Below are 14798 nucleotides of genomic sequence, written 5' to 3'. Positions count from 1 at the left end.
AAATGTGAATAGCTAGCAAAGTTTATTCAGGTAGTCCCTTTTCACTGAATTTTAACTTATTGAATGAATAAGCTTTGCTGATTTGTGGGATACGTGAATGGACTATGAGTTACTTGAAAGCAGGATGGTGTCTGACTTCTTTTTGCATTTCTTAAGCCTTGCACAGTGTCTCTTTGGAATGCAGAAAGCACCCAATAAAGGTCATCAAAATAAATAAACAATAGATGAAAGACTCACTATCCCATCATTTATAATCCATACAGTTTACTAATACCTTTTATTTTTCTTTTATTAATTTATAATGAGTATATGAGATAACAGCAGTAAATAATGACTATCTAAATGCAAAGACATACCTCCAAGTATTCCTGAACCACTTGTTCTGGAGTGTTTCCTAGGAATACGTAAAAGTCAAGAATGCCTCCAATCGTGCGATAAGTGATTGCAGGAGCTGGCTGAAGGGTAACCTCTGAAAAAATTATAATGAGATTAATTAGAATCTTATGGTTGGAAGTAAACTCTTCTCTGCAGTAGAAATAGCTGAGCCACCTAAAAGAGTCTCAGTCTCATTTTGAAAGGGATGAAAATCACATTGTCTTTTTATCAGAGGATCATTGTTGGAGTTTATCAAAGTATTGAATGTGTAAGACACCAATGAAGAATTGAGTTTTGTTTTTTTCTTAAGATAAAGAACAAATTGTATTTTAACCTGGCCACATAAAATTACAAGCTTCTCGGTTTTGTGAGTAGCTTCACTCAAAAAAGTTTTAAAAATTTTATTAGATGAGTTTGACTACAATTAAATATTTAAAAATAAATAAAAATGCTTATGAGAGTACCATTAATCCAGAAGCTGGAGAAGGAAGATTTGGAGTGGGGAAAGGGTGGGTGGGCTATGAGAAACAGCCTACAAAACTCAGCCTTGTTGCCTACAGACAGAAAGCACAATTTACACGTTGAAATCTACAGATATTTTTGGAATGCGTCTGTCAGTGGATCCTATTTTCTACAGACTATGAGGGGAAACATTATACCAAAGAAGACCCCTGAAGTGGTTTTCAATGAAAATAATGTCAAGTATCACCTGGATTTGTAGACAGGTTAACCTACTTTCAGGTTCCAGTTTCAACAAAAGTACTGTAGGTTCAAAATGCCTTCTGTTCAACAGTGATCTCACCATAAAAGTAATTTTTTATAAAAGCAGAATCCTAAAACATATTCCTACCTACAGAAGATAAAAAGATGCTTCCTACCCATGGCATTACTGTTCATCAGAAATACTCCAAAAGAGGAGCCACTGGCATCTTCAAGGCACAAGAAGAATGTATGAGCTCCATACAGATTAATCATGCCCTATCAGCAAAACAGAAGAAAAGTAATAGTGTTATGTGTTGAGAAAGTTTTCATTCACCCTAAAATAAATTCAAAAGCCATCTATAACATATACTTGGTCAACACTTCATGTAGTTTAACATTGTATCAAAAAGGCATTGTAATGATATTATCAACTGGAAAATGAATAAACAAAATATGGTATATCTATACGAAAGAATTCCATTCAACAACAGTAAAATAATCATACACACTGCAATATAAATAAACCTTGAAAGTGTTATGCTAAGGGAAAGAAACAGACACAAACAACCATATATTGTATGATTTCATTGATATGAAATATCTAGAAAAGTCAAATCTATAGGGACAGAAAGTAGGTTAGTAATTGGTTAGGGCTGAAGCAAGCTCTGGAGTTTAAGTCTCAAAGGGCAGAAGGGATCCTATTGCAGTGATGTCAAAGCTATAGAACTGGATTATGACGATGCTTGCCTAACTCAGTATATGTGCTCAAAGCCATTGAATTGCACACTTAAAACAGATGAATTTTTTGGCCTATGAATTATAACTCAATCAAGTTATTTTGTAAACATATTTGCTATGATGTATACCAAAATATTAGCAGAAAGTGATGGTGTTATGAGTAATTTTGAATTTTTTACACCTAGTTGTATTTTCTAATGTTTCTGTAGTTAACATATAATACTTAAGTGGTTGAAAAAAAAAGCTTAAAACTAATAGAAAGAGAAAGAAAAAATATTGAAATCTGTGACGAAGCTGTGATGAGCACTGACCTAAGAAGAGATAATGTGTGTGTGTGTGTGTGTGTGTGTGTGTGTGTGTGTGTGTAACTCTAAGTGCTGTAAGAATAAAAGAAGTTGAGATTAGAATACGGAGAATGTTTTACAAGTTCCCTGTGTGACAGTATCATCATCTTAGCCAAAGCATAAGGCAATAATACTGATAATGGTAAATACCAGGAGAGGGAAAAGAAAGAATCAACATAATTTGCAAAATTGAGAAGATCAATAAGCCTCAGCTAGATGTAAAATTATAGCCAGGAAAACTAATGGCATCACACTTGGATAGCATACAGACAAAATTTTTAAAATACATTTTAAAGAAAGAAAAAAGCAGGGGAGAAAGGCAAGAAAAAAGAAAGGAAGAAAAACAGGAAGGATGGAAGGCATTACATCTAATTTGTGACTATACAATTTAGGAATGTCAGCTATAGAAAGTCAAACGTAGTACGATTCATAGTATTCAATATTTGCCAGGGTCCTTGACCAAACATTTATTACATGCGTTAGCTATTGCTTTTTTGTCTTTGCTCTGCTCAGCAAGTTCACTCCCTCCATTGTATCCGATGCTGGTAGCTGGGCTACAGGTTAATGTGCTACTTGCTTTGTTCATCTCCTGCCAAATACGAATTGCAAAATGTCAGCTCTCTCCCTTGCACCATACTTCAACTTGCAGTTCTTGCATGGATCCAAGAAATATCATCAGCACAATGGAGGCTTCAAGACATGCTCTACAAACCTGTGTGACTCAAAGCTTTGTCCATGGAACAATACTTCCTCAAACCCTTTGTTATCAGTCAGCCACAAGACAAGTACGAAAACCAAAAGTCAAAGTTTAGAAATTCTTTTATAGCAATTGAAAAGGGTAATATTTTATGTCTGTTCAACTGAAAATTTAGGTTTTTTTGGTATGTCTTTGAGTTTTTTATTTCATTTTTTCAGTAATATATTTTAATTGTATTTTACAAAATTATTGCCCATGCTGGATTTTTTTTTTTTTTAAGAAACTAGTCCTTCACTCCAGATAAGCTGAGAGGCATCAATCCAGAGCAGTCGTTCTCCCACTTTCATATATGAATGTGAGTCACCTGCGGATCTTGCAAAAATGCAGATTTGGATCCAGTGGGTCTGGGCTACGGCCTGAGATTCTGCATTTTTAACAACCTCCCAGGTAATGCCAACGCTGACGTTTCTGAAACATACTTTCACTAGCAAACACCTAGAACAGTATGAAAGCTGTCAAAAGAGACATTTTTAGTCCACCAAGTTCTACTGAGCTTGGCTCCTACTGAAGCCTTCCTTTCCTCAGTTATTAAACCAAGACATAGTAATTTGGCAGAAGTATATACTAGGTTCTAATATAATCATGAAATTGTATTTCCCATTAAAAGTGAAATTTGTTTAAAAAATGCTGCATTTCGAATTGTTAGAAAATTTCTAATTTAATTTCTTTATTTTTAATATTGCTATATTCCTGAATTTATAGGCCTCAAGAACAAATATTCCTCAACACTAACACATCTAAAGTGAGCCAAGTAAAATAGATGTATTCCTGCAGGCTACTTTTAGGAAAGGAAGGAGTGTATCCCTTACTGTGGGCGATACTCAGGAGCAAAGGCACCTCACCTCGGTGGGGGTAGCGTCCCGGGTGAAGATGGGCCAAGTCTTCCAGGTCATATTGTGGCGGTACTGCTGGTGCACATGCTCTCCCAGCCCATACACATTGGCACTGGGCAGTCGGAAAGACAGTTGCAGGTACTGCTGGGCAAACTGGAGGGGCCCGATGCTCGTGTCCAACCTGGGCCATGGGGTAAGTAGAGCAAGAATCACCGAAAAACACTCTTTCCTCTGCCAGGAAGCTATCTTCTCCTTTCCACATACACTTAGACCTCTGTTGTTTCAGGCGTTAGCAATTTTCATGCTACCTTTGAAGTGGCACCTCTGGTTCTTTAATTCTAGAGGAAGACAGCATTAGTGCCAGGATGCCAGGAGCTCAGGTTGGACAATTGGGGAAAGAGAGCAGAGTTGACTTCATGTTTAATGTGCATCTACTACATACCAGGCACCGCTCTGGGTGTTTTATAAACAAAGTCTCATTGCCCCTAGGAAAAGTGGATATCTTGAGTCCCTTTTTTTGGACAAGGAAACTGATACTGTTGAGGATAGGTATTTTGCCTGGTATATAACACAGCTGACTGTTGATCTGCTGGTACCAGGATGTGAATACTGGTTTTACAGACACTAATACTTCTGTTTACTCCAGTACAGTTTGTGAATTAAGCTCAAACTGTTGGTCACTGCTTGATAGTAAAATTCACAGTAAATAATAATTTAAAATGATAGACAAGGAAGTTTGAGTTCCAGTATGAATAATAATTTAAAACAATAAAATCCCCTATTTTACAACATATGTAAACCACAAGTATATTTCTGTGTATAAATATATTATACAAATAGATAAACATATTAAATATACTATATATTTAAATATATAAATATATATTATTAAATTTTATATAAATATTTTATATTTTAAAATTATCTTATGTAAAATATATGTTTATATATTTCTATTTAATATATTAATGTATATTAACATGTATTAAATATTTATATTAAATATAAATTAACATTTATTAAATATATTAAATATTTATATTAAATATAAATTAATGTATATTAAATAAATATTAAATATTAATTAAATATAATTAAATTGATTAAATTAAAACTAAATATAATTAAATAAAAATATAAATTAAATACAAATATAAATTAATATATATTAAATATATGTTAAATATTTTCAATATAAATGCATTTATAATATGTAAATATATTTAATGTATAAATATGACATATTTGTATATTAAATACATATGTTATATATTATATATTATATTTAATTTAAGATATATCTATATATTTATATAATTATATTACTTATAATTATATATTATATTATACATAATTATATGACATGTAATTATATATTATATATTATATAATTATATATTATATTATATATTATATAATTATATATTATATATTGTATAATTATATCTTATATGTTATTACATATTTTTATTAATATCATTAATGTTAATTATATTAATTATTAATATTAATTATATTAATTAATATTATTAATTATATTATAATTAATATATTTATTATATTTTAATTATAACTATATTCTGCATTTTTATAATTTAATTTTAAATTATGTATTTAATATATAAATTATATAGTTAATTAAATTATATAAATTATATGGAATATATAATTAAATTATATATTTTACATATTTTAAATTACATTTAAATGTGTATAATTTAATTTAATTTTAAATTATGAAATTTTATAATTTTATAATTTAAATATAATTATAATATAATTATAATATTATTAATTATATTAATAGTAATAATATATTATTATATAATATAATTGTATATTATATAAATTATATAATATAATTGTATATTATATAAATTATATAATATAATTGTATATTATATAAATTTATATAATATATAATTATAGAAAATTATATAACTTAGCAAACATTTTAGTACTACCTTTTAGTATTCTCTGTTTTACGAGCATGATAGGCTAACACTGTTATTTTACAGCAAACTCTTGGACATTTTTCTAATATTCAAACATTTTCTCTAGCTGTACTGATTTCACTGCCCACCCCCAATAAATCAGAATGAGTAATATTAGAACTGTGTGTTCAAAGATGCGCCAAGAGGGTTGAAAAGCTCACAAGACTCTTCTGTTGCTTGTCCTCATTATTTTGATGCTGAAAGGTTTATCAGTAACCTCCACGTAATAGCTCAAATTGGAGGCATCAGCAATCCCATCAACCAGGTTAATATTTTCATGGGAAACTTCATAGCGTATGTTATTAAAGTCAGTGATCTGTCAAAAGAAAAACAGAAGGGACAACTGCAGATAAGACGACTTCCTTGTAGACAGAGCTACAAAAGACGTTCCATCTCAAATGACACCCCATGAGAATAGCTTCTAATTCTTGACCTTGTGGCTCCTGATTTGTGAAATCACCCAATTACGTGTGCCCCATCAAATAAAAATTAGCCTGCCCACGCCATCCAGAGATTCCTGCAGAGAGGGAGAGAGGTACCTTCTGCCTCCACACTTCAAGCCCAATGTGGGCACACTGCTTTCTTCAGAAATGTGTTTAGCAGTCACTCCCAAACCAACCTTAAAATGAAACCGATTGGATGTCTGATATTCAGCTGTGAAAAGGGTGGTGGTGACATCATTTCCAAACAGAGATGGTGATGGCAACCTTTTCAACTGGGCAGTAAATCCTAGGGGTGGCAAGATATGGAGAGAGAGAAAAGGAGACTAACTTTTAGTGTTTTGTTTTGTTTTGTTTTTGTTTTTGTTTTGAGATGGAGTCTTGCCCTGTGGCCCAGGCTGGAGTGCAAGACGTGATCTCGGCTCACTGCAACCTCCACTTCCCAGGTTCAAATGATTCTCCTGCCTCTGCCTCCTGAGTAGCTGGGATTACAGGCAGCCGCCACCACGCCCAGCTAATTTTTGTATTTTTAGTAGAGACGGGGTTTCACCGCATTGGTCAGGCTGGTCTTGAACTCCTGACCTCATGATCCACCCACGTCAGCCTCTCGAAGTGCTGGGATTACAGACGTGAGCCACCACGCCTGTCTGACTTTTAGCTTTTATTTTATTTTGCAGTTAATGTATGTGGGCCATAAGGAGTTGTTCCCAGGCGCAACATCAGGGCAGTGCTCACCTGTGCTTGTATTTGTATGGCCATTGCTGGCTTCATAGCCCCAGTTCCAGGGGAAGAAGCACCTAGGGACATTGGCATCTGCCACAGGCGACCAGCAGCACTTATATTGCCATCTGCAGATATCCTGTAACAATGACACAGAGTTAGCAGTATATAAACTGAGGGAAGGAAAGTATTATCTGTCTATTTATTTATAACCCATTTTATTCCAAGGAGAATTTAAGATAGGTTATAATTACATTCATTAATTTATTTGTTCTTTATTTATTCATGAATCTATCCAACTGTCCAATATGTATTTATTATCTACCAGACATGGAACTGATAATACAGATAAATAAGACATAGCTTGTGCCTTCGGCAAACTACTGTCTAGTGGCAAATCCATACAATTAGGAAAGCAATTACATACAGTATGATGATATGAGGGCTCCACCAAGTGTGTCCAGGAGTTGAGGGAACACACAGTCACTGTACCCAGCCTAGTAGGCTTGGAGTGGGGTAGGGAGAGCTTCCAGGTAAGTGAAACGTAAGTCCCATCATGAAGCACCAGGGGAGGTTAGACAGAGGAACAGTATTCCTGGCGGAGAAAGCAGCAGTGCATGACAGACTCAGAAAAACCACACATTTCTTGTGCCAAAAACATTAAGTATGAGAATGAAGCTGGAAATCACATAGTATTTTTACCAAGAGTGGGCTGGAAGCCAGTCCAAGAAGTTTGGACTTTCCCATGAGAAAGAGTCATGCAAGTGGCTAACAATACAGCAAAAGAAGAAATGCATTTCCAAAAAGTAAACAAAGTGAAGCTAAGAAAACTAGAGACGATTAAAATAAAACTAGGACAGAGGGTAACATAGAAATTCACAATATCTCTACTATGTCCAAGGCAAAAACAAATCACATGTGGTTCTTTCTCAGAGTGGTTTGATTATAAATATTCTTTTGGTGTTATTTAGCAAGATTTATTTTGTAAAGGTCTTATAATTTTCAGGTTAATTTACATAAAATTATTTTGTTATGATAAATAAAACAAATGGCAACTGAGACCACTGTGTTAGAATAAACACAGGCATTCACCTTCCTCACCTAACTAAATTTACATGAAATGACAGAAATGATTTTAAGAAAAAAATTACAAATCTGTTTATAAAACAGCAAAATAAAATGCAATGTGGCAGGTGAGAAATTCAATTACAACTGAATTTCTTTTTTTTTTTTTTTTTGAGACAGACTTTTGTTCTTGTTGCCCAGTCTGGAGTGCAATGGTGCGGTCTCGGCTCACTGTAATCTCTGCCTCCTGGGTTCAAGTTATTCTACTGCCTCAGCCTCCCAGGTAGCTAGGATTACAGGCTCCCACCACCACACCTGGCTAATTTTTGTATTTTTAGTAGAGACAGGGTTTCACCATGTTGGCCAGGCTAGTCTCAAACTCCTGACCTCAGGTGATCCACCCACCTCAGCCTCCCAAAGTGCTGGGATTACAGGCATGAGCCACCACGCCTGGCCTACAATTGAATTTCAATTACAATTACAACTACAATTGAAATTCAATTACAATTCAAGGTGCGATTTAGGTGGGGACACAGAGTCAAACCGTGTCATTCTGCACCGGGCCCCTCTCAAATCTCATGGCTTCACGTTTCAAAACATAATCATGCCCTTCCAATAGTCCCTTAAAGTTTTAACTCATTCCAGCATTAATCCAAAAGTACAAGTCCAAAGTCTCATCTGAGACAAGGCAAGTCCCTTTAGCCTATGAGCCTGTAATATCAAAAGCAAGTTTGTTACTTCCTAGATACAATGGGGTACAGGCGTTGGGTAAATATACCCATTCCAAACGGGAGAAATTGGTCAAAATGAAGGGGCTACAGGCCCCAAGCAAGTCTGAAATCCAATGAGGCTGTCAAATCCTAAAGCTCTGAAATAATCTCCTTTGACTCCATGTCTCACATCCAGGTCATGCTGATGTGAGAGGTGGGCTCCCACAGCCTTGAGCAGCTCTGCCTCTGTGGCTCTGCAGGTACAGCCACCCTCTCGGCTGCTTTCATGGGCTGGCATTGAGTGTCTGTGGCTTTTCCGGGCATGCAGTGCAAGCCATCAGTGGATCTACCATTCTGGGGGCTGGAGGACAGTGGCCCTCTTCTCCCAACTTCACTAGGCTGTGCCCCAGTGGGGACTGTTTGTTGGGGCTCTGACCCCACATTTCCCTTCCACACTGCCCTAGCAGAGGATCTCCATAAGGACTCCACCTATGCAGAAAACTTGTGCCTGGCCATCCAGGCATTTCCATACGTCCTCTGAAATCTAGGTAGAGGTTCCTATACCTTGGTGCTTGACTTCTATGCACCCACAGGCTCAGCAACATGTAGAAGCAGCCAAGACTTGGGGCTTATACACTCTGAAGCCACGGCCCAAGCTGTACCTTGGTCCCTTTTAGCCATGTCTGGAGCTGCTGAGACACAGGACCCCAAGTCCCTAGGCTGCACAGAGCAGGAGAGACCCTGGGCCCGGCCCATGGAACCATTTTTCTGTCCGAGGCCTCCTGGCCTGTGATGGGAGGTACTGCTCTGAAGACCTCTGACGCCCTGGAGCCATTTTTCCCGTTGTCTTGGCAATTACCATTTGACGCCTTGTTACTTATGCAAATTTCTGCAGCTGGCTTGAATTTCTCCTCAGAAAATGGGTTTTTCTTTTCTATTGCATCATCAGGCTGCAAATTTTCTGAACTTTTATACTCTACTTCCCTTTTAAACATAAGTTCCAATTCCAAACCATATCTTTGTGAATACATAAGCTGAACGCCTTTAACAGCACCCAAGTTACCTCTTGAACACTTTGCTGCTTACAAATTTCTTCTGCCAGATACCCTAAATCATCTCTCAAGTTCAAAGTTCCACAGATCTCTAGGGCAGGGGTAAAATGCCACCAGTCTCTTTGCTAAAACATAGCAAGAGTCACCTTTATTCCAGTTCCCAACAAGTTCCTCATCTCCATCTGAGAAAAGCCATTCAACAAGTCTCAAGGAAGTTCCAAACTTTCCCACATCTTCCTGTCCTCTTCTGAGCCTTTCAAACTGTTCCAACCTCAGCCTGTTACCCAATTCCAAAGTCGCTTCCACATTTTCAGGTATCTTTACAGCAGCACCCCACTACCTGGTACCAATTTACTGTATTAGTCAGTTCTCATGCTGCTAACAGAGACATACCCAAGACTGTGTAATTTATAAAGGAAAGACATTTAATGGACTCACAGTTCCACATGGCTGGGGAGGCCTCACAATCATGGTGGAAGATGAAGGAAGTGCAAAGGGATGTCTTACATGGTGGCAGGCAAGAGAGCTTGTGCAGGGGAACTCTCCTTTATAAAACCATCAGATATCATGAGACTTATTCACTACCATAAGAACAGTATGGGGGAAACTGCCCCATGATTCAATTATCTCCACCTGGCCCACCCTTGACACACTGGGAGTATAAAATTCAAGGTGAGATTTGGGTGGGGACACAGGGTCAAACCATATCACTTCCATTAAAAAAATGAGGAATGTGTACTGTTAAGATTTAGAACAAGATTTAAAGCTCCTTAATATTTAAACTTAATTACAAAAGAAAACAACCAAAGAGAAGTGTTATGAAAAAAACTTTAAAAATCAAATTCAATTATCCCAGAAAATAATATTAAAAAAATGGAAAATATGAAAGAAAGAGTAGATGAAGTGACTGACAGACTCAGATAGCAGCACTCAACTAAGAAGACTCCAGAAAGAGAAAAGAGAAGACAAATGAGGGAAAGAAAAGCAAATAAAATGTCGTGGATCATTAACAACTCAATGTACAACCCAAGACACTAGAAAAGTACAAAATACACCCACAAAAAGTTTGTAAAATAATAAAAACTAAAGCAATAATTATAAAGAAGCAAGTAACTACATTCATCAATTCAAAACATCCATTGAGTGCCTGCTCTGTTTAATGAATTCATCCAGATTCCAGTGGCACAGAGTCGTCTGCAAGGACAGGAAGACAGATACCACCATTAATCATATCCGGCTTGTTTCCACCACTGATTTGCAGTGTCATTTTTATTATAAACTAAATTTAAGTGCATACATATAAGCATGTGAATATGCATTTTGGGACTTCTTCTTATATTCAAATGGCTTATATGTCAATTCCTGCTATAACTCCCCACTGATATTACTATAGTGTGAGGATAAGTTTTGTTATTAGTCTGGCAAATCAATCAATCTAAGAGTTTCTTTGGAAAGATCAAGGAAATAGAAATATCTTAAAGTCTTATTTTGACAAAAAAGGGAAACAAACAAGGCTTAAAACAAGAATGAAAAATGACAACAGATATAAAGAATGAGTAAGAATCATGAGAAAACTTATTTGTAACAAATATTAGCCAATGAATGTGAAACTCTAAATTAAATAAATCTTTACACAGTAAAAGTTTAAATAATCAAAATTGTCTAAGAGGAGATAGAAAACCTGAAATGTCCAGTAACCATGAAAAATTGTGAAAGATAGTTAAGAATCTTTCCCTAAAAAAGAAAAAATTGCCCAAATGATTTGAGGAATAAAATATCCTCATATTATATATACTGTATTTTCAGAATATAGAAAAAGGTGGAAAGTTTCCTAATTCATTTTATAAAACTAGAATAGTTCTGGTAACAAACTGAAAAAGGACAGTCCAAATAAACAAGTAAAAAAAAAATACATAGGCCCATTTCATTTAAAAAACATAGATGTGTGAAATATCAATAAAATATTAGCAATTTGAATTCACTCATATATTAAAAGAATTAATACACAATATATGAATAGGTCTCATTAAGCAAAAGTGAAAATGGTTCCAAACTGAAAAATATTTTAACATAATTCACAACATTGACAAAAGAAAATCATATGGTAATCTCAACCGAAGCAACCTATTTTAAAAATATAATGTGGTAAATTCAAATGCCTTAAATTTAAAAAGCAAGTTGGAAAAATATATAGTATAATCAAATTTTCCTTAAAACAAAATAAATATATAGATGCAAAAGCTTATAAAGATCAAGAGAAGGATATACACTAAGCCATTGATTTGATTCTGGGTGATTCTGGGGGGAGTAATTTGGAGATAGACAGGAAACATTAATACTTTCTCATTTTATTCTGTACATAACTATAATGTCTGAATCTTTCCTGTGAAAGGACTGTGTTCAGTGTGGATTGTGACACCAAAAACAAGAATATGTCACAACACTACTCATTTGAAAAAGGCATAGTGCTGACAAGTATTTCAGATGCTAACATCTGATGTCATTTTCCTGAAAAGCCACAAGGTAAATACAACTTAAGTCAGTGCTTCATACCTATTATAAACAAAGTAATTATATTATAACCATACAATCTTTTTAAATATACTTATTAACTCTCCATAAATCTAATTGACATTCCCATCTCATTGTCTTCAGATAACAAAAAAGGCTGGAAGGGATCAGTGAAGAAAGAATTCGGGGGTCTGGGTGGCCTGTGGATAATTGATTTTCCTAAGGCAGACATTAAGTAGCTCTGCTCCCTCTGAAACTGGGGTCAGTGTAATTCAAAAGGTCAGTTTCATTGTCATAAATTGTTTCAAAGTCCACAGACCTCTATAAAAAGCAATAAACATTTAAGTAAGTGGTCTGCTCTAACATCCCTACTTCAGTTTTCAACCATTACCAATATCCCAGACCCCAAATTATCTAGTACAACTTTCATTTGATGCAGGGATTTCTTCAATAGAGTCTCTGATAGATGCTGAAAATCTGTAAATGATATGTAACCAACTTCTTCCAAAACCAGGAAATTCCTCTTCTATAACTAGTATTTTATTCAATGTTATTTATTAGGTTTAGTTAAAATCAGTCTCCAGGAAGTTCCATTTTCTAAAACCTACCATAGCTGCATGTTGCCTTTCAGATAAACTGTCTCAAACTATATTGACAATTTAGAAAGAAAACAGAATCTTGTAACCTATGAGTTAAAAGACATGGAAGAAAATGGAATGCACATTGGAAAAAACTTCCAACTGTTATTATTTGCAGGTAACATTATCATGTCAGAAAAAAACAAGAGTCTACAAACTAGGACAATTAATAAGTAAATTTAAGATTTCTGGTTACAAGATCAGTATTCAAAAATCAATTTTAAATCTATATATCAACAACAGAGAAACAGAAAATTAAAATTTAAGAATAAGATTTGAATAGAATCAAATAGGAAAAAAGTAGCAAAACCATGTGCAAAAGCTCTATATCAAAAATTTCAAAACTAAAATCTCAGTACATAGAAAGATATATACCATGTTTAGGAATTGAAATATTCACCCTTGTAAAGATGGTAATTTTCCCAAATTTAACCTGTAAATTTTATGTAATCACAATAAAATTTCTAGTAAGTTTTGTGAGAAAACTGGCAGGCTGGTATGAGAGACATTAAAATTAAAATGTATTCAGAAACCTAAAGGGCAAAGAATAAGCTAGGCAATCTTGAAGAAAAGTAAGAATGATTTGGAGGACTTCTACAACCACACATTAAGACCTATCATAAAGCAATAGTTATTAAGGCTGTATGGTATTGGCAAAAGAACAAACTAATAACTCAACAAAATACATTCCAGAAGCAGATCCATACCTATAAAGACATAATTTACAGGAAAGGTGTCACTAAAATGCAGAGGGAAAAAGATGGTCAGTTCAATAAGTGGTGATGGATCGATTAAAAATTCAAGAAAAAAATGTTTCTGGGCCAGGTGTGGTGGCTCATGCCTGTAATTCCAGCACTTTGGGAGGCTGAGGTGGGCGGATCACGAGGTCAGGAGTTCGAGACCAGCCTGACAAAAATGGTGAAACCTCATCTCTACTAAAAATACAAAAAATTAGCCAGGCATGATAGCGGGTGCCTGTAATCCCAGCTACTCAGGAAGCTGAGGTGTGAGAATCACCTGAACCTGGGAGGTGGAGGTTGCAGTGAGCCAAGATTGCGCCTCTGCACTCCAGCCTGGGAGACAGAGCAAGACTCCGTCTCAAAAAAAAAAAAAAAAAAAAAAAAGTTTCTGGACTCTTACCTGATACCATATACAAAAATCAGTACTATATTCATAAAAGACCTACATTTGAACGATAAAACAACAATGCTTTTAAGGGAAAGATAGCAATATATTTTTCTGACCTTGGAGTAGGCAAGAATTACTAAATAGAATATGAAATGAACCAACCATTGAAAAAGTGATAAAGTGAACTATTTTAAAATTATGAGCTATTTGTCATCAACAGTCGCCATTAAGAGAGTTAAAAGACAAACCATAGACTAAGATATATGTCTAACAAAGGATTTGTATCCAGAATACATAAGTAACTACTACAAAGCAATAAAAAAGATGAACAGTTCAGTAGAAAAAAAGGCAAAAAGTTAAAAAGACATTTCATAAATATGATTACCAACTAGCCAATAAGCATTTCTAAAGATATTTAACCTTATTAGTCATGAGAAACATGAAAATTAAAACCATAGAATGGTTAAATTGAAAAAGGAGAAAACACCAAGCGTTGATTAGGATGTAGAGCAAATGAACTCCTATATATTACTAAAAGAAATGCAAATTGATACAAATACTTTGAAAAATGATTTTGCAGTGTCAGCTAAAGTTAAACATGTACATATCCTATAGACTGAAAGTTCCATCCTTAGGTATAGAGCCAATAAAAATTATTCCAACTGTTCACCCGAAGATACCCAAAAATTTGATGCAAATTTTTTTGAATCGTGCTGTAAAAAAAAATCTCTAGATGAAAACTCACAATTGCCTATCAAGAGTAGGGTGGATACAGAAAAAAAAAAGAATAT

General features: G+C 34.8%; 1 protein-coding gene across 1 annotated transcript in view; it reads right to left on the bottom strand.

Annotated features, from left to right (window-relative positions):
- Nucleotides 1–14798, bottom strand: part of MGAM2 (maltase-glucoamylase 2 (putative)) — a 111649-nt gene that overhangs the window by 85422 nt on the left and 11429 nt on the right. The window contains exons 4-9 of the mRNA XM_031013481.2: nt 6919–7042; nt 6363–6472; nt 5905–6059; nt 3759–3930; nt 1254–1353; nt 357–469 (exon numbers count right to left, since the gene is read on the bottom strand). Of these exons, the coding sequence (XP_030869341.2) occupies nt 357–469; nt 1254–1353; nt 3759–3930; nt 5905–6059; nt 6363–6472; nt 6919–7042 (774 nt within the window). The remainder of the gene's footprint in view (nt 1–356; nt 470–1253; nt 1354–3758; nt 3931–5904; nt 6060–6362; nt 6473–6918; nt 7043–14798) is intronic.

This window comes from Gorilla gorilla, chromosome 6 (genome assembly GCF_029281585.2).
Source record: "Gorilla gorilla gorilla isolate KB3781 chromosome 6, NHGRI_mGorGor1-v2.1_pri, whole genome shotgun sequence".
NCBI lineage: Eukaryota > Metazoa > Chordata > Mammalia > Primates > Hominidae > Gorilla > Gorilla gorilla.
This window is presented reverse-complemented; position numbering and strand designations above follow the sequence as displayed.